We start from the raw sequence: 20,414 nt of genomic DNA on the forward strand, positions 1-20,414 counted from the left end.
AAAAAAGGGAATCTTTGCCTCTCTTTTTTTTACCCATAAGTCGCGATGTATTAATTGACACAGAGGAATGAATGCGAGAGACTCGTTTTTGAGACAATGAACTTGCGCTCTTATACTGGACGGCCGTCTGCATTACGGGCGAGTTTTTCACTCGTCGCAATTTGATGCAGGCGGTGTTTGCCGTTCCTCTGCGTCTCAATTCGCCAAGCAAACAAAACAAATGTCAGGTGCATTATTATATTTTACTGCTCTTTCACAAAATTAATGCTTTTTGTCGCAATTAGTTTTTAAACGGTGTATGCTTTGCAGTTTTAATTTTATTTGTGTGCCACTGACTTGCAGAAAAAGAGACCGAGAGACACTTGCGCGAATTTTTATTACGCCAAAATTTTCATGAATAATGGAACTCGGAAATGCCTTGTTCTTAATTGCAGCTAAACCTTTTATCTAGGTAAAGTGAAATGTATGCCTTTTTTATGAAGACAATCACTTTTTTTTTATCATTTTCTGCAATTTTACGAGCATGTGCTGGGTTATTTATTGTGAAAAAAAAATCACGAAATGATACTTGATCAATTTAATTATATCTAATTAAATCAATATTTTATCTCCTTATTAGATTTTTTAATTCCGAAAATAGGTTTGAGGATTATTTTGAATAATAAAATATCTCTAAAACATAAAATATCATTTTACTGAGGAGAAATTCTTAGATCTGCTCGTAATTATCTAATAATTAAGCTGTGCTGGAAGTCACGATAAAATATATAGGCAATTCTCTTTCTTGCTCACGGGTATAATTGCGAGCGTGAATGCACTTCCGTGCATCTATTAACTTTTCTCACTTCTGCATAAAGAGGAAAAGCAAAAAGAGACGCTACTACTAGCCTAGTTTCCACTGCGTGCAATTAATTTGCCTTCTTCGATGCATATAATAGTAAAACACCGTCTAATAGGCGACTGCACGACTGCATTCATCCCGATCGCTCTGGCCTGATTTGGGGAACGGCGCCGAAATCGCGTTTGTTCCGCCTGATTTTCCGAGAGCATGCAAATCGCGCGCGCAGATGTTACAAAGCAGCCGCTGCTTTGTGTGCTCGTGCACGAGGAGAATAAGACGCCTTTTTCACACGTAACACTCAGAATTACACAGCCGCTTATTACCCTATTCTACTTTGCTTATCTCTCGACGCTCGGAACTCGGAGAGCCGCTCGCGCATTATTTCGTAATCGCGATGCTCTGCATACAGTAATACTTTTTTGTATTCGTCTTAATATGCGCTTCGAATCTATTTTTCGTGATGGGCCCGTTTTCGCTTCTCACAAAAGTGCCACGATCCGCTCGAGGAAGTTGTTTCATTTTTTTGAAATCTATTTGTGTAAACTCGAACAAGCAAGCGGTGTCGAGAACTACAAACATTTCTGACAGTTTAATTGCCAGGGAATCTCCATGTTAAACATCAAAATTCTCTGTAACTTGGCTGCTGTGTATAATTAATGTTCAACACTTTGCTGTCTGAATCAGTTCTGAATGAATTAAATTAAAACGTGTGAAAGCAAAGTTGCACAAGTGATTTTAAAATGGAAAAAATTAAAAGATTTTGTTAAATTTAAAATTTATTATTTTATTCCAATTCAAAGATAAATCTTGCAATATTATTAAAAAAATAACGACCTACATAATTTTTATTAAAATCATAAATAATGTTAGAAAACTTTTCCTAGATTGAAGATTGAACCCAAGCAGAACAATTAGTCATGCAGCAAACAGAGGATAACATTTAAGAATGCGCACAAATTTTTGCCACTGAACCGTAAAACCAAATGTCGTGGAAATATGTCAATGATCAGCACAATTCCATCTCTTTCAAATTGTACATCCCACCTTTGTAGCTCTTCTTGGTTTTCTCTTTTGTGAGAAGTCGTAGGGATTTTATTAAAGACAAAAACCACATTACAAATTATTGCTTGAGAAACACCTGCGAGTGAACGTAACCTTGCACTCGTTGTCGGCGAAGTAGCAAAAATAAAAGATTTGCAATTACTTCCGGCGTGTGAAAGCTTTTGGCGAAAAGGACACAAACAACCGCGATTTCATAGACTATAGAATTGGTTCCCAAAATGATTTTGTGTCGATTCTGTGAAGACAATGCACCCATTTCTCATCTTTTCGGGTTCGCAACTTGAAAAGGGAAAAAAGTTTGGGCGCTTCCGCCACGCTCTTCAATCAAATACTTTTTGTTTTGCTCCGGGATTCGTCAAATTTTGTTTTGATATACTATGATGCGTCGCGGACGTGATGATGACGCTCAAATGTCCAGTTAGCGATCAATTTTTTGCTCTGTACCACCGCCGTAAATTATCAAGTTTGCGAAAGTTTCCCATAACGACACATTATAAATTATATCTACCTAAGTCTCTTGATGTGCCGGCGTAGTTTGAGTGCAAGTGAAAAAAATTCTAATATTTTTTGTCATTTTTCTGTCTAGAAACATTTTTTCTTGGTTACTTTTCTGAAGATCGTATTTAAAAAAGGCCTGATTTATTTGACGATAACTTTTCTGCAATAAGCATTTTTGTATGGCGAGTCCAAAGAAACATGATAATACAAATTGAATTCAATAGAATTGCATTTTTGAAAATAAATGTAATTTTTTTATGTCTAATTCTAACATCTGACAGATTAAAACTGATATAAGTTTTATTAAACTTCGTTTGAAGTTTGAAAAATAAAATCAATAGGTAGGACGCTTGACACAAAAATAAATAAATAAACACAAGTCGATATTTTAAATTGAAAAAAAAAAATTAGAACATATTAGTTTGGTTAAAATGATTTTCTCTGCATTGCGGTATGAAATAATTTTTTTTTATCACTAATTATACACCTTTCTGTTCAGGACAATTTCTTTATCTGGAGCACAATAATGCAATGGCTCGTGAAAAGTGTGATTTCACTCGAAATAAAATGTAATAACTGGAGATGTGTGAGGCCGCTTTAGCCGGTGCGGATCCGCGCTCGCGGCCAGTGGCTTTGCCGTGCGTCTTGAGCCGGAGGAGGGAGGAGGCCTGGCGGTCCAACGAAGCTATAAAGTGCACTCGGCGCAGCGGCTGCAGACACTTTACCACGGAAGCACACGCAAAGATGATGTCCCTGAGGGTCGCCCTGCTGCTGAGCCTGGTGCTCGGCCAAACACTCGCCTTTTGGGGCTCCGACGAGAACAAGTACATCAAGAAGTTCGCCATGATGAAGGTGAGTGTCTCAATTAACTCTGTGACTAATTGCCGCATTTTTTGGTAATTATTGGAAGGATTATAATTTTAATCGGTGTCTTTTGTTGCGTCCATCATCAAGTTACTCTTGATGAGACTCGTGAATTTCTCTGAAGTAAAATTTTCTTAATGTTTTATACCAATGTTTTTGAGAAATTTGATTTAATTCAAATTGTAGTCAATTTTTAATTAACATCATGAAAAATAAATTAAGTTTTGGGTCATTTTATGAAATAGCAATTTTTCCAAACAAGGGAATTTTTACAATTTTAACTCATTTTTTACTTATTCATGCAATAATTATTAAACACGCACATTTTCAAGTGTACTTTATGATGATTGCATTCTGAATGAAACACACTTTTCGTGTTCAATGACCTCGTAAACGCACACAAATAACAACGCATCATTCATCTCTCAAGTATTCCTCTGACTAGAGGTGAGTGTGCAATTTCCACCTTTTGTTTTTGCCCACTTTTTGCTCTTTTCCTCTTCGAGTGTGGCGCTTTAAAAAAATCTCGATAGCCTAGTTTCCTCGTTATGAAATGACTAACTGTACATGAAACAATAGCTCACTGAGCACCAAACACACAATTATTATCAATCTCCTGCCGGCCAGTATTGCTCCTGCACTCTCGACGTCAATTTTATCTCCGGAGCAAAATTGCAGTATGAATCAAGCTTAATAACAAGTTACGCGCCCAAATTTTTTGCTGCATTAACTTTTTGTTTCTCTCATTCTGCCGCATTATGATTGCGGAGCAAAAACTTTACCGCTTTTTGGAATTTAATCATCCAATGGAATTTTTTTTCATTACCTGAGATTTCGCTATTAGAATAAACACTTATAAACAGAAGTTTTTTGAAAAATATAATTCAAAAATTTCAAATTTGTGCTTTTTTTGTACTTGCGGCAACTTCAAAGTGTTGTCGGGGAGATTTACTTGACAAGAATTGCGGTTTTATTTCAATCAACGTTCACCCACCGCAAAAAGTGTCATATTGTCACAAAGTGCTAATGGCAGAGAACAAAGGAGGGTCTTGGCAGTGTCAGGGTAATGGCCAGAAGGTCAAGAAAGGTGCGGGTGCTCCATGCGTGCGTGGGTCTCGAGAATCCCGCAGACACGAGTTGAACGCTCGAAACCTGCGGGCAATTTGCTTTTAGACGCACCGCAAGATAATGTCTTTTTTCCAGCCGCAACCGAAAACACTTACACTTATTCTGATTATGATGTAAAAAAGGCACCACACGGGGGAGTGCAATTTTGCAGGCAGCCGTCCTCACGCTTTCCGAGGAGAGAAATGAAAATTTCGACCGCAGACTGAAAACGAAATCGACACCAATTGCTAATGTCGCTCCCGCAAAATCGTGATTTTTTAATGTAAGGAATGTTCCTTTTTGAGAGACGTCAAATTTAGTTATCAACTTCAGTATTTTTAAGGTCATATAAATTATTTTTCGTTGCAGCTAAATTGAGACAATATGCTTTTAGCAGTAAAAGAAATCGCGTGCAAAAACAAAGAGTTCCGTTCTTTCCCAATTCAATCGTCCGAATACTACAACTGAAGAGCCGTTTTCTATTTTGTACTTCAATTTTCCATGTCCGGCTCTAATGAATCGAAGACTCTCGAGTCACTTGATTCGGCAAAAAGAATGCGCATTAAAAAGATTTCTGGTTGAAATCACTTGGTGTGTAATAGGAAGGTTAGACAGTCGTGTGCGATGCGGTGGAAAGACCTGTCAGTTAGTATTAATGAATAAAAAGTAAAAAGAGACAAATGAGAGGAAAAACCAGCGGGACGAATTATTCAAATACGAGTTTTTTCAGTGCTCCTGCTGTGATCAAACAATTTTTTATTAGCATAATGTAATATTTTATAATTATAAACTCAAATGATATAATTAATATAAGAATGAAAAGAGTTGTTCATTATTCAGATTTTTTTTTTAAATTTATTTTCATATTTTAATTCCTTTTAAATTAAAATTAATTGAATTAATCTATTTTTTCATATTATTTTAATAATTTCTATAGTTGTTGGTTAAATTTTGTAGTTTAAAATTTTTATAAAAATCATATTTATAACTGGCAGCTGAACTTAATTTTCTTTCTTATCCTTTTTGTATCTTTTACCACTTCACTCTTCACTAGTGTTTTAACAAATAACCGCATCAGTAAAAACTGCAAAGAAACTTTCCTCCTGAGTGCTCCAGAAATGAAGAAATTAAAAGCAATTTAATCATTACGTGCTCGCTCGATGCATTCACACTTCGTTTTTTTCGCCGCCGGGTCGACTCTCGCATGTCCCGTAATCCACTTCTTGATTGATTTACCAGCATTTTTGCGCCCAGTTTCTTTGACAATAAGGCATAATCCAATCTCTCTCGCGTGCTGACCGACCGACACCGATCACACAGAAATCAATCGGCGCGAAATCGGGGTCAAGTGAAAAATTCAACATTCATACGCCGGTAGTGGTGAATCTTCGGCAATGCGGCTCGCGTCTATTACGCTCGATTTCAAAGAAAACCTCAAAGGAGGATGTGTTAAAATAGGCGTCGTTTGACGGCGTTGCGTGAAGAACCATGGAGGACATTGAGGCCAACAAATGGTGCAGAATGAATGCGACTTTGAAAGACTCAATTCCGCTCCCATGTCACTCACGCCGCAAAAAAAAAAAAAAAAATAATAAGAAAAGCGAAGCCAAGATAATGCTTGGAGCGTTTAACTGATGAAAGGGCCTTTTGCAAATTGTATCTCTCAAAATGATAAAATTGCATATGCAGGACAAAAGCTTTCATGATACAGATGAGCATTTAAGAATTTCCACTAATTTAATAAGTTTTTTTAAATTGAATGTAATATTGATTTTGATTTTAATATATATTTAAAGTAATTCCTTAAATTTATATAGTTTATTGGATTTTTAAATTTAATTCATATTTTAATGTTTAGTAAATAAATATTTTTAATGGAAAGTTTGGCTAAAGCGTTTGTTAATATTTAACTTCTTCAAATATTATTTAAAAATACATTTTATATTTAATTACAAATCGGTAACTTTTACAAATGAAAAATATTTTTAAAAAAAAATTTGTTTTTTTATCTGTTTCTCCGACTTTCTAGATGAAAAACTTCAATCTACTTTATTATTACTAGATTAAGTATCAATAACTACAATTAAATAATAAGCTTTTTGACCATCTAATAAAGATTGTTGGAATAAGCGTTTATTAGAATTTTAAAATATTATCACTGCTTATTATTTATTTCAATATTTGAATTCATTTGGATTTTCTTTTCAATTTAATTTTGTCGAAGCTTCACAGCAAAAAACCAACTTCTAAGAAATCGCTTTGTGCATGATAATCTGTGCAGCAAAAAAGGCATATTCATAACATGCACTTTGCATCTCAATTCCACTCATGCAGATGGTACACAATCAAATTTATGGCCGTTTTATGCAAAGTGCATCGGATGCATGCGAGCAGGATACACGCGGACGTCTCTCTCATTGCAACGTTATAATCTCGATTTATAAGGGAAGACGATGTTTAAAATGCAAACCAGAACACACGTCTCGCTCGTCAAATCGCTCATTACTCTAATAGCGGCTGTTGCATGCCTAAACAAGAGTGACATCTTTATTGCCCATGGCACATATATTTTCCGCGAGAACCGCTTACATGTCAGCAGCAAATTAATTCTGTACCGCTAAAATTCTCACAAGTCTGATTGTTGCGTCACTGTTTTATCTAAACCGATGCTAATTTGCACATTCCTAGTAGCGGTTTTATATAATATTGGAGGAAAAGACTTAAAAAAATAAGTGGCTTTTATCATTAAATTTGATTTCCCACGCGTAATTCTCATCTTATCTAATAATTTTAATAATGTTCAAAGTGAACATTTTTGCTCGCAAAAAGTTTCAATGTGCCAGTCAAGCAGAAAACTGGACCTTTTTGCAGGTGCCAATTAATAAACAGCTTTTTAACATGCGATTAATTGTCTCAGTCAAATTTTATTGCTTTATTATTTGGGGCACGACGCCGACGCGATAGCAAAAAATCGTGCCGCTGCTTCCTCTTCATTATAATTTTTCTCGATTGCGATTCGGCGGCGGCGCTAAATCAGAAAACAGATAGAATCTACGGTTGTTGATAAACACGGTCATAATTCATGGACAAAAAAGATAGAGAGGGCCGGGCATGGAAATATAATGCAGAGTTCATTTCACGCGTGTGTTTTCTGGCGAAGATAATAATGAAGGATAACAAGAGGAAAGAAAGAAAGTAGAGACCCATGAAATCTACAAGGGCAAAGAAGCATGACGCGTTCAAAAGTAGCTCTATTGGATTTTTTAATAATTACAATAGCAGACAGTTAAAAAAATATAGTTTTTTTTATTCAAATAATTAAATTTAAAAATTTCTTTGCAATTTAATGCAACAAAGAGCACCTTAAGATTATAAATCTTCTCTCCGATTCGTCTAGGAAAAATTAATTCAAAATAAACAATTTTTGTACTTAAAAAATTGCCGGTAAAAAGTATAGTTCCTTCTTTTATCAAAAGCCAATTATTTTTTGCACACAATAATGAAATCCTTTTTAAGTACAAGTTGCGTATGAAACATAATCCGGTCGGCCGATGATGATACGAAGCGTGCGATAAGCGCACTCCATTATTATTTTAATAACATCGGCGCCGAGTCTGCCTTGCTCGCATCTCTCGACGTGCAGTGTGCCCATTCCGGAATTAGGTTCACACACGCCTGTCTTCTTATTCTTCCCAAACATATTAGCATTTTTAGTATTCAAACAAGAAGGTTACAAAGAAAGGGATTTTGCATGCAGATTTTCCCACAATGATCAGAGTTGAGAGTGACTGCGAGTGTGCTCTATTGTAAAAGATGAAACATATATTATGCTTATTTTCAGCCCTATTTATTTAATTTTTAATTAATATACGGTCAATTGAAAATAAAATGACGCTAGTAAAATCAATATAGGAAGGCTAAAGGAAGATTAAAAAGTAAAATTCTTAATAAGATATTAGGTGGAAGGTGATTTTTTTTAAATATTTTTGTTAGTAAAAAAGTGTATAAATAGCGAAAAATCCCTTCTTTATTTTTTTTACAATTTTCTCAAGGTATGGAAGTCAGCTTGACTCGCTAACAACTTAATTGTTTTTCCTATTTAAAATCAAATAAACCGCGAGTATGTGTTGCCTTTTTGTTTGTTGGCTTGGTTAGCAGAAAAAATTTAAATTTTAACTGCAATTTAATTACATTTTTGTTTGGGTCAGGAGTTTAGAATGCAGTACTGTTTTTCTATTGTATAATATTTTTTTACGCATTAATTACACAAAGTTAAAAAAGCAGAGGAAACTCATAATGATGCAAAAAAATTGTTTCTCTTTACGGAACGGAACAAAACAAAGTCGGAAAGATATGGTGCGTAATTTAATTAGCATCATAACGTTTTTCTAATGAAAACGTTTTCGGGAGAATTTCTCATAATCTTTCTTCCTGCTAATTCTTCTTCTCCGGTGGTATATTTGTTTCTCTGGTGATTTCACACGCTCGACGAATTATTCTGTCGCATGTCTTTCTCTTTTGTTATCAAACGACAGCGCTGCAGGTAGCGAGAAAAAATAAATTGAATTTACTGCTTGAAAAGATCTTCTCATTTGCGCGTGGGATGCTCCAGTGCGTTTCCGACTCCCGGAAATAATGCGAACAAGCAATCGAATAAATTTGGAGAGAGGAGCAACGCGTGTGTCCTTGGCAGATTAATCTCTGTATTAAATTTACTGTTACTCATCTTTCAATGCATCTTCCCGTCTGAAACTCGTGTTTTGTGCGATTGGCGTGTATAATTACGGGCGAAAAGTGCGAACGGAAAGTTCACGAAAACCAGCTCGCTGCTGTCGATAATGGCAATTGTTTGCTCGCCAATTACGCTTTGTTGGCTGAATTAGCTTAATTGGCGCATCGGCCATTAATTCTGCTAAATAATCACCCTGCACGAAACGGGATTCCGCTTCAAGTCAGCAGCAATTCCTCGAGGAATCACGCGCAGATGCAATATTATTATTTGATAATTATTGTTTGACGTAATTTAATAGCTTTCGATGCGAGATAAACAACGCTCATTGTTAAGCAAATTATGGGGTATAAGTAGCAAATTATGAGCTCGCGTCCATTTATAAACAAATGTAAACATAAAAAAATTTTCAACAACAAATTATTTCACTATCATTTAACAAAGATTCAAAGAAAAAAGTAAAAAAGTTAAATAATTTAGATTCCTGATTTCAATGTTTTTCAATAAATTTATATTGAATTTAAATTTATTTCTCAAATTTCTAAACATATAAATTTCAAGCAAATTATTAACAGGCATAATTTAATTAGGAAGAACATTTCAACCCTTATTTAATAAGAACTTTTGCGGAGTTTTGCATGAAAGTTGGTTTGATCCATAGTCGTATTAAAGAAAATTTTATTGGTGTTAATTTGCTGCTGGATTACATTAAAAATTTCGCTTTCAAAAATTTCCATTTCAAACACAGATGTGCGCATTCTGCGAAAAGTAGCTCTTTGTGAGTCCGCGTGCCAAACAGATCCTTTTCTTAATTCAGTTCGCCATCCCGCACGACAGGAGCAATGACTCCTGTTCGCGATCAGCGGCGCAGTGTCCGCGCCGCCGAATAATAGCACTTCTTCTTCTTTTTTCGTTTGCGGAAATGACAGACGGTGTGCTCGCATGCTGGTGTCCGTCCGATTGTTGTTTGCAGTGAAAAGTGAAGATTGAAAGCGAACACACAATACACCGCTGGCCAGCGGAATGGAAATGTATTTGCGCTTTTTTCACTCTCGGCGCACTTTGTGTTCGGCCCGGCGAAAATGAAGAAAAGAAACAGCAGCATCAGGTGCGCGCAATGCACAACAACAGTTGCGATGAAAAGAGGAAAACGAGAGGCATAAATAAATCGACACTGCCACTTTCCGAGAGTGAATCGCGCTTTTTTGTCCACTTTTTCGGCTTGATTTTGCTTTTGGAGAATAATCGTAAATAATCCGGGATTATTACTGCGTGACTCGGCAGCTCTCACTGATTTGATATTTCCCAAATGAAAGAAAGAGTTCAATTAGTGTTTTGTCCGCAACTCCATTTTCGGTCATACGTATATAATTTTTTATAAATTTTACCAAAAACAAAAAGACACCTTAATTGCCTCTCACTACTTAATACGTTCTTCACTAATGCGAGAATCATTATTTTTTGTGTGCCTTCAGGTGTACGAAAGTTGTTTTGGAGATGACGTGGTGCGAGAGGTCCGTGAGGAGATGAGGGCTGCGGCGGCCAGGTGTGCGGCCGCTGCTGGGGAAGGCGGCCCTCCCGGGCCCAGCAACACCCACGCCGTGTTCGAGCACCTGGAGAACACGGTGCCCCAGACGACGAGGGCGCCAACCACGACGACCAGCACGACGACCACCACAACTCCTTTCCCTGAAACCACAACTGCTCCACCGAGCTCCACGAGAAGGCCATTCAACCCGATCGGGACCAGCAACATGGGCTCGGAAACTTTGCTCCGGCTGCAGGCACTTTTGCAAGGGCTCAAAAGCGTGAGTACTTTTTGGTTTATTTGATCGGTTTTGCTTTTAGGTAGAGGAACAAATTGCTTTGTTTGGTTGAAATTTAACTATTTTAGTTTATAATTAAATATACCTTGCTAACCTTGCAAATTTTATTTTTTATAGCTTTTAAAAGTTTCTGCTCAATTATTAGTAAATTATTTAATTAAATGGTTTAAAAAAATATTATTATGTAATTAAAACCAATTTCAGGTATAAATAAATTTTATTTTTTACTATAATTTTTTATATTTTTTATATATTAGTTAATATTATTTATTTCCTTTTAATTTTTTAAATTTTATTTTCAATATAAAACAAGGTAAATTGTATGAGGCTTGTACTTCTTTTCAAAGACTACATTGTTTTTTTATTGTAGTCATGTCTCAACTTATCGGTATCTCCAGAGAAATTCATGAAACAGGTACTTTTTTAATTCGCACACATGCGTGAAAAGCAAATTTAATTTGATAATTTTAATAATGTTTTTATCGAAGTAAAAAACTTCTTTTGGTAAAAACTATGATTTAAACTTAATAATTATAAATATTTTTATTTTTACTGTAATTTTTAATTTTTATCCAATTTTTTATATTTTTTGTTGTTTATATATTTATTTTCATATAATTTTATTAATGTTATTATTTTATATAAATTTGAAGGTAAATTATATGATTTATATATTTTCTTATAAAAGACATGTATTCACATGTATTTTCTGACTTACAATTAGCTCTTAACTTATCATTATTTGCAGAAAATTGAAGTAAAAAGCACATTTTTTAAATCGCAAACGCGCGTGAGAAGAGAATTTGCATTCATTTCTCTCCGTCACCAGACGTGATGTTATCCGAGGATGACTTGTCGCAAATTAAGACATGCAGATCAGCACTTCTTTAACGGACGATTAGCCCACTTTTCATAAAAATAACGTGCCGGTGCAAAACGTTCTCCCGACTGTCGCAAATTTAATCTGGCGAGAAAATCCTCTTTTTGTCTCTCACATGCGTCGTACGAGGAAAAACGGCGACCGCGACCAAGAGCGTGGGTGATTAGCTTTGCTCCACTAAAACACAGACTAACTCCCATTGTTGCCTGTTGTGATGTGGGAGAAATGGCATTATTCACGCACAGCGGCCGCTTTTTCACTTGTTTTGATCGCCCGCCGTTTTCCATGGAAATAATGGACCACAGCTTAATCGGGGGCCACTTTGGAATGCATTTGTCTTCCACGCACCGCCGGTTTGCTGGTTTTACGCACCAGAATCGATCAACATTTTAAATCGACCTGCTTTATTTGAAAAATACTCCGATAATAAATAATAATTATATTTCACTAGAAGAGAGGTCACTCCTCTGAAAATCTGTACCGTTAATGGAGATGTAATTCTTGACATTTTACTCGGAAAAGTTTAGCCATTCGATTATTTCTCTTCTCGGCGACAAAATTGCATTCCGTTTCCGTGAATTGCAAAAAACGACCGTGAAATTGGCAACTCAATCTCGTCGGAATTCAATGCCTCTTTGAATCGATCTAAATTGCTTGTTAGCATGCAGATAATGAAAGGGAGTTGAACGCACACAATGCATCAGATAGCGAGAGAGAATTGTGGTTTGACGTGATTTCTTCCACCGCGCCGGTTTTGTTTGTCGCTTTCCGCTTATTTCAAAGTCACCGGTCGCTATTTTCACTCGAAGCAACTGTATTTTCTGTTGGGTAATGAGAAGCTGGTTAATTAAAGGGTTCATAGCTTCTGTGCCCTCCGACAAGATTACAAAAAACTTGTATTCTTTTCCTGTGCTTTACCACAAGTAATGACATTTTTATGATGCAAAAAGAAATAATTACTATAATTATTGCTAATTACAAAATCTTGATCAACTTTATGAAATTAATCGTGATTTTTTTTATACAAGTTAATTGAAATAATTTTTGATTATGGTTGTTTATTGTTATTTGGGAGAATTAGGAATTGAGACCGGATGTAATTTGCTGCGTGATCGAAAAAGTGCGTTTTTCCCACGTGGCTCAGCCAGTGGAGTTGATCGGCCGCATGCAGTTTTGGGCGAGATTTGTTTTAAATCAAATTAAGGCCATCCAGCGTGTAGGCCTAGCGCTTCCGAGAGTGGCCCGCTGAGAGAATCTTGAATGGGACGGAGACTTAAACGCACGAGTAAGCGTGAAATTATTATTTCACACGGCCATAGTTTTGCTACTGTTCCTTCGCCGCAAAGGCCCCGCTGCGTTCGCGTATTTGTTTATCGGCGGCACCTAATTGTCCGAATGCACGAATCGCACGCAGATGGCTTTGTTTGATTGAGAAGAAAAGACAAACCGCACAAGCTGCTGAGCTTTACGCCCGTACACACAAATAAAGAACGTGTGTGTTTGATTTCGGGAAGAAAAACAAGGAAAATACAGCTCGTTTGTCGGCGATTTGCGGTGGCCACAAAGAAAACAATAAGCACACCGTTTTTATACGTTTTTTTCTTAGGCACAAAAATTTGATTGGGAGGTTTAATATTTGAAGTTGTTATTAGGAAAATATCGCAGAAACTTTTAAAGCATAAAAATTTTGAGATGTTTTATTTATTTTCAGTCAAACTAATTTTTTATGTTTTTTTTTTTTAAACATCATGCTTGTCAGTCACACAATTTCATATATACAATTACATAAAACCAATCACGAATTCCTCCTCACCTGAAATTAATAACTCCAAAAAACATTTACACTTTTAACAATTAACTCACGCATCACACCCGTGTTTGTCTCTGTTTGTCCTCAGCAGTTTATGAATCCTTCGGTGTTTTCACAGCATGGTGGCGCAAATCTGGCCGCCGCGGCCGCCAACGTGGCCAACGTTGCCACCGCCGCCTTCACCCCTCAGAACATTCCTCAGCAGCCCCAGCAGCAACCACCCTTCCAACATCGCTACCCCTTCACCCCCGAAAACTACGCTCCCCAGGGCTACTCCCCTTACGGAGGCGGCTACGCACCACCCCAGCCCTATTACTACCCCCCAGCTGTGCCCAACCCTGCCTACTACCAGTACCAGCAGAATCCGTTCGCCGCTTTCTACAACCCTCGTACCTCAGTAAGTACAATTTCTCCTTTTATTTTTTTATCCACTTTTATATATTATATTATTTTTTCATTAAAATAATTATGTTGTTGAAAAAAATTTTAATTAATAATTATAATTTTAATATTAGAATTATATGTAACTATTTTAATATTTTAAGCAAATTAAAAAGATTTAATTGATATTTAACTCTAAATAATAAATTTAAATTTTCATACTTATCATTTGTAGCCTAAGACCAAATTAACGTGATATATAGTTCCTCGAATTGTCCAGTGTTACTATTTTATAAACTTATATATCCAGTTTTTTATTACATCAATATTAATATAATTTATCGAGAAAAAACTTGCAGCTCCTTCACTGGACGTAGAACATGCAAACTGCAAACTAATTGTCTTGACCCCTTCAGAGGGCATTATTAGTGGCATTTTTATTATTATTATTTTTGACTTAATAACGCAATGATTAGAACTTTGAACAATACAAAATAAATATTATGATTCTAAGCTTACAAAATTTAAACTGTAAGTAATTTGCAAACGCGTTTTTTTCTTGTCTCCTCTGTAAAAGACCAATTTTATTAGCAGTTTCATTAATTTAATAAGTTTTATTCTTTTTTTACGATTTTTTTATCATGATTCTTAATTTTGATTTATATCCCCTGGATTTTCAAGCTGAGAATCGAGTTGTACCAATTAAATGGCGGAATTTCTTGCACACACGCTGTGTGCCTGCCCTACATAAACGGCGTCAAATATTTGACTTGGACACAATCCAAGATATTTCTCCGCATGATTTCAAACGCCATAAATGTGCCGCACGCGCGCGCTCATCGGTATAATTTTCAGCTCTTTGAGATCCGCTGCCGAGATAAATCTCACTCGCGCCTGCAAATATATAAAGCGAAACGGAGACGCGGAACTGGTTTTTTGTTGTCCTTTCGCGGCGATCACGGAGAACAGCCTATTATTTTATAATGCTATGTGCACTGCTTACTCATTTTTCCCAAAGAGTGACATGCATGGTACGGTATGTATAAAAAACACACACACGGTCACAAACGAATGCCACGAGCTTGGCACGATATTGCTTTTATATTCCTTTTTGCTCTTTAAGCACACAAATCGTAGGAAGAGAGAGATGGAAAGGAGCGGCCGTGCATTATTGCTTTTAGTTCTAAAATAATGCTCTCTGAATTCAATTTAAACAAAAGCACTCAAACTCAATTAAACTATCCACTTCAGTCAAAGTTCCTTGTAAAATAGTTTAAATACTATAAACTACAAGCAAAACAAAAATTAAATTTAAATATTTTTTAATTATAAAAATAAAGTATGCTTTATTTTTTATTTAAAAGTTTGCATTTATTTTTTAAATTTTTTTTTATAATTTATTTTTAAATTTAATATTTAGTTACTTATTAACTTATTTATTCAAATAATGTAATATTTAATAATTAATTTATTTATTGTTTATTTTATAAATAAAGCATTCAAGATCTTGTGAGCCAAAGTAAATTGAAGTTCAACAACTTCTTTTCTGTCTCTAATTCCAACTTGTTATTGATGTTATTCTTTATTCAACGCCTCATTCCTTAGTCAATCGTGAATCGTGACCCTTGACTTGGTGCACAATGACCCTTGGTTACATGTGTACGGTACAGCACTAACTCAACTCAGCGACTTGCATTCCATTCCGGGTGACTGAAACAAAGTGAGATAATTTATATTGAAAGCAAAAAGTCTGCTTACGAGAGAATAATGGCTCTGTTTACACTCAGCGGGTGTCAGAATGTTTTGCGAAAGCTGACCGGCTGCTTGAGCTGAATTACCGCGGACAATTTGGCAAATTGTTGTGGTGCTCATTTTTTTTTGCAGTGTGCCGCGATAATTTAATAATAACAAGGGAAAACATGTATCAGAGAATCATCCCGTTAGTGTAATTTTTCTTCATTAAATAGAAGTTTGATAATTTTTTTCAATATCATTTTGCTATTTAACGATTTATATCAAAATTTTCATATTTCATTTCTTTATTAACCAAAAATTATTGAATATGCGACTTTTGAATCTGCGGGTCATACAACTTTTGGAATGGTTCAATGACCTTTAAATAGAGAACGATTACCTACAAATCCAATTTCGTTAGGCTCAATAATAAACGCCAATCCAAAAAAAGAAAGCAGCGTAAAATCCAAAATTACTTTATCATTTTTGGTGGCGTGTATAATTCGAACGGCCGACACAAGTCCCACGCTGGATAATCGGCGCTGAAAAATCATCTGAGAAATTCTTCCTACGCGGAACTGTCCATCAGACATGGACATCATCAAATCCAAATCAGTAACGCTTTAATTGAATATATATAAATTATCAACGCTTCCGAGAGTGCAAAAATTGAATTATTTCCATTGCGATAATATGCAAACGCGCGTTGCGGACTTGAGAATGACGTTGCAAATTAATTCAACGTGCAAAGTGTAATAAAATTAAAATTACATTTGTGATCGTGTTTATTATACCAATACGGTTCTGCTTGATTTAGGCTTTTCATTTTCGGCCTGCTGAGCGGGAAGAGCTAGAACATCTCGTTAACCCGAACCAGCCGAGAAAAGTGCTTTGTTAGTTACAGCTTCTTGCTCGTTACGCTGCTCATGCACAACTTTTTGTATCACTCCCTGTCCGTAATTCGTCCGGCGGCCCTTTTTGATTTCTATTTTCCACACATAGTCCACAGAAGGAGCTTGGAATCTAGTTCTCCTTCTCCTGTCACGCCGCATTAAAAATTATGACTCCTTCGAATCTTCGAATAAAAAATTGTGGAAAATTATCAAGTGAGCTTTATTATATTTTTCTATCTGCAAAAGATCCAAGGCAGAAAAGAGAAAAGAAAGAGCTTTATCAATTTAGAATTTGATGCAACAGCAAAAAAGAAATGCACGAAGTAGAGATTTTGTCTGCTCTTCCGGTTTTATCTTGATTTCAATAATTCATTGTTGCCTCTAACTCGCATGGAGAACTGTTATGTTTGCGGATGGAATCGTGCGTTTTGCTGAAAAATTGTGCCAAAAATATGTGTTAATGAAAGCATTGTTTTTGAAAAGAGAGTACCTTGGCACACATTGAAAGACGTACAAGAGAATTCATTTACCATGACAAAGAAGAAAATATTAAATATAAACTAGTTTCCGGCAATGTTTTCAAAAGATTAAGGTGGCACATGTTATTAATTAATTTTTAAGAGGAGATTTGTACTTATTTAAAATTTACATTTTAAAATAGCAAAATTATAGCTTATAAATTGGGAAATTTTTGTCATTTACTTTGGACACTTTAGAAAAGAACAAATATAAACTCACAAAATTCAAATCATTGGGATCATTTTAATCGTTGTAAGTTAAAAAAAATTATTTTCTTAATTTGGGCTCAGTAAAATCTTTATTTGTTGTTATTGGTATATATTTTTAAAATATTTTTTAATTTGATTTAATTTTTTTATATTATTTTTTATAATTTAGTTTTAAATTTAATATTTACTTACTTATTAATTTATTTATTTGAATAATAATGTATTATTAAATAATTAATTTATTTATTGTTTATTTTATAAAAAAGCATTCAAGATCTAGTGAGCAAAAGTAATTTGAAGTTCAACTTAATTTTCTCTCTTTGCCATTTTGATTTCTATATTCAATGCCTCATTCCTTAGTCAATCGTGACCCTTGACTTGGTGCACAATGACCCTTGGTTACAAGTGTACGGTACAGCACTAACTCAACTCGGCGACTTGCATTCCATTCCGGGTGACTGAAACAAAGATTAAGGCGGCACCACACTAATTACAAATTATTAATTATTTTTTAAGATTAAATTTGTACTTATTTAAATTTCACATTTTAAAATAGCAAAATTATAGCTCATAAATTGGGAAATTTTTATCATTTCCTTGGACACTTTAGAAAAGAACAAATATTAACACACAAAATTCAAATCATTGGGACCATTTTGATCGTCGTAAGTTAAAAAAATTATTCTCTTAATTTGGGCTCAGTAAAATCTTTATTCCTTGTTATTAGTAATATATTTTTAAAATATTTTTTTAAAGTGCATTGGCCGAGGTGCACAAAAAAAAATGAAAAAACGCAGTTCCCATCTCTGGCGGCAAACAAAGCAAAACCGGATTCTTTTCTTTTGCCGCGTCCAACGTTTCATCTTCACAACGAAAAGACCTTTTACAGCAAAAACTCCTTTTTTGTCCCGATGAATCAAAGGCAAGTTTCTGCTGGGAAACCAACGCGTGTGAGAAAAGTGTTAATTGGCGATATTTACGGACGAGATGAGTTTCAATGTCTCCGCAGACTGCCCGTTACAAACGTGTTTATAAACAATATATTATGAATTCTGAGTCAGAGTCTAGCTCGTGCGAAGTGAAGCGGCTGAACGGTTCTCAAAGAATATAAAATAATAGCGGTTAGTCAGCACGATTAGAAGCTCAATTAAATGGGGCTCTGCATAAATCACGCGCCTTTTATTTTAATTGCGATGCTAATAAAGTACTGCCAATGATTTATATCAAATTGAATCTGTATTGAGCTCAGCGTGAACTCAAAACCAATGCATTGTTTGATAAACGTTCCTATTTTCCAAGAGCAGCAGGGGCAGCTATTGCGATTCAAATGGTTACAATTAAATTTAATTGCACACCACTGTTGCTAATTGAATTCTCGAGAGAGATATTCAATTCATCGAGTCGGTGGATAAATTAAAATAGGTTTCCACGCTTAATTATTACCCAACGCAATATTATAATTAAGAACAGTTAAAAGCTTAATTGAGGTTATGCAAAGTATGCATGTGTTTTCATCAATTAATTAGGATTTTTTTTAAATTAGATCTTTACTTGGGAAATTTTTTTGTATTAAAAATGTATTATTTCTAAAATAATAGAAATAAATTCAACTTAATTAATATATTTTATTTTCCATGTGCAGAGGGACATGGATTTCCGCAGCAGTGGCAACTCGTACGCAAAGTCCCGCAACATCACCTGTGTGATGCAAGAGCTCGGTTATGTAAGTTTAAAAAGACAAGCCGCCGACCAAGGCAATAATTCGATTCTTCTTCAGCTCGACGCCAACCTGCAGCCCAATTTCTCCGGAATCGTCTCCAGAATCCAGCGCCTTCCTCTTCCTGCTGAGCTCAAGAGCGACATGACTGACGCCGTTCACTTCTGCCAGAAGTTCTCAGTAATATAATTAAAAATTATCAGAATTATTATAAATTAAAAATATTTAATTATAGCAATGTGTGCCCGAGCCGGACGAGACCAAGATGCAGGTTTCTGCCGAATTCACCAAGCCCATGCTCTTCTTCAAGTGTTATAAGGTAAATAATTATAAAAAAATTTAATTTTTTTATTTTAATTTTTAAATTTTAAACAGCAAAAGAAGCTTGAGGCTTGCGTGCTGAAGGACGTGCGCGAGCGATTCCTTTTGGCCAGCGCGCCCAGCACGGCCGGCGACCCTGAGATTCCGGACCACAACACCCTGGAAGAGGAGGAGAGCAGCGGCATTCGCGGCACTTTCAGGGGTCGCGCTGGCAGGATAATGCGGAAGTGGAGCAAGGCGAACAAGGCCAGCAGCGCCGCCACCATGTCCGACCTGTCCGACGTCATTTTCGGAGATGCCTCCCTTGCCTTGTGAACAAATGCGATTCTCGGCCCTCCGGAATTTTGACGATTTTGTTTAAAAAAAATTATGAAACTCCTGCTGGGCTGGAAGCCGCACTCAAACAAAATGGACTTTACAGAATGAATGGAAATGGATAATGAAAATGGACTGAACAGCATTAAATATAAATAATTCTATGCAAAAATTGAAATTTGCGTGAAATTGGGCAGGTGACGGGACTTGATGAGCTCTTGAGGAGAAATACTGCTGGTTGCCAACTGTGCCTTTTCTTATCTACAATATTTATTTTTAATGTCTACTTATTTATTTAATAATTTATTTACTATTGTTTCGTGAATGCTGTTCAATTTTAATTTATTTAAGTTCAAAAAGTATGTTTTGTGTCAAAGAGAGTTAATAGTTTATCAACAACTGTATTTTATTTTAGACAATTTGCAGAAATCGCAAGTAATTAAAATTAGCTGGTAGCGCTGTCAAAATAAAAATCTTAATTATATTAAACATTATTTTGGAATTTAATTTTTTTTTTAAATCCTCATACAGTTCGAATAAGAAATATATTGAGATACAGTCTTTTTGCTGCTAGCAGGTTGCACACTTCTTGATGGCTTGGTTGACTTCCTCGTGGAGTTTTCTAGCCGACTTAGCTTCTTCTTCTCAAGCGCAAGAATTTCTGCTGGCGGCTTCTCTCTGGCCAGGAAGTAGAACAACTTTGCCATA

At 35.6% G+C, this 20,414-nt stretch overlaps 1 protein-coding gene across 2 annotated transcripts; it reads left to right on the top strand.

Annotated features, from left to right (window-relative positions):
* The first annotated feature begins 3,095 nt into the window (after nucleotides 1-3,095).
* Nucleotides 3,096-20,200, top strand: LOC132199035 (uncharacterized). 2 transcript variants are annotated; one of them, XM_059623408.1, is made up of 7 exons: nucleotides 3,096-3,253; nucleotides 10,577-10,909; nucleotides 13,709-14,014; nucleotides 18,996-19,076; nucleotides 19,131-19,250; nucleotides 19,306-19,389; nucleotides 19,446-20,200. In XM_059623408.1, the coding sequence occupies exons 1-7, from the start codon at nucleotides 3,146-3,148 to the stop codon at nucleotides 19,704-19,706; spliced, it is 1,293 nt and encodes a 430-aa protein (XP_059479391.1). In that variant the 5' UTR covers nucleotides 3,096-3,145; the 3' UTR covers nucleotides 19,707-20,200. The 2 variants fall into 2 exon arrangements, with proteins under 2 accessions (XP_059479391.1, XP_059479392.1); XM_059623409.1 differs by having other exon boundaries at nucleotides 13,736-14,014.
* Nucleotides 20,201-20,414: the final 214 nt, after the last annotated feature.

This window comes from Neocloeon triangulifer, unplaced genomic scaffold, assembly GCF_031216515.1.
Source record: "Neocloeon triangulifer isolate White Clay Creek 2 clone unplaced genomic scaffold, ASM3121651v1 ptg000013l, whole genome shotgun sequence".
NCBI lineage: Eukaryota > Metazoa > Arthropoda > Insecta > Ephemeroptera > Baetidae > Neocloeon > Neocloeon triangulifer.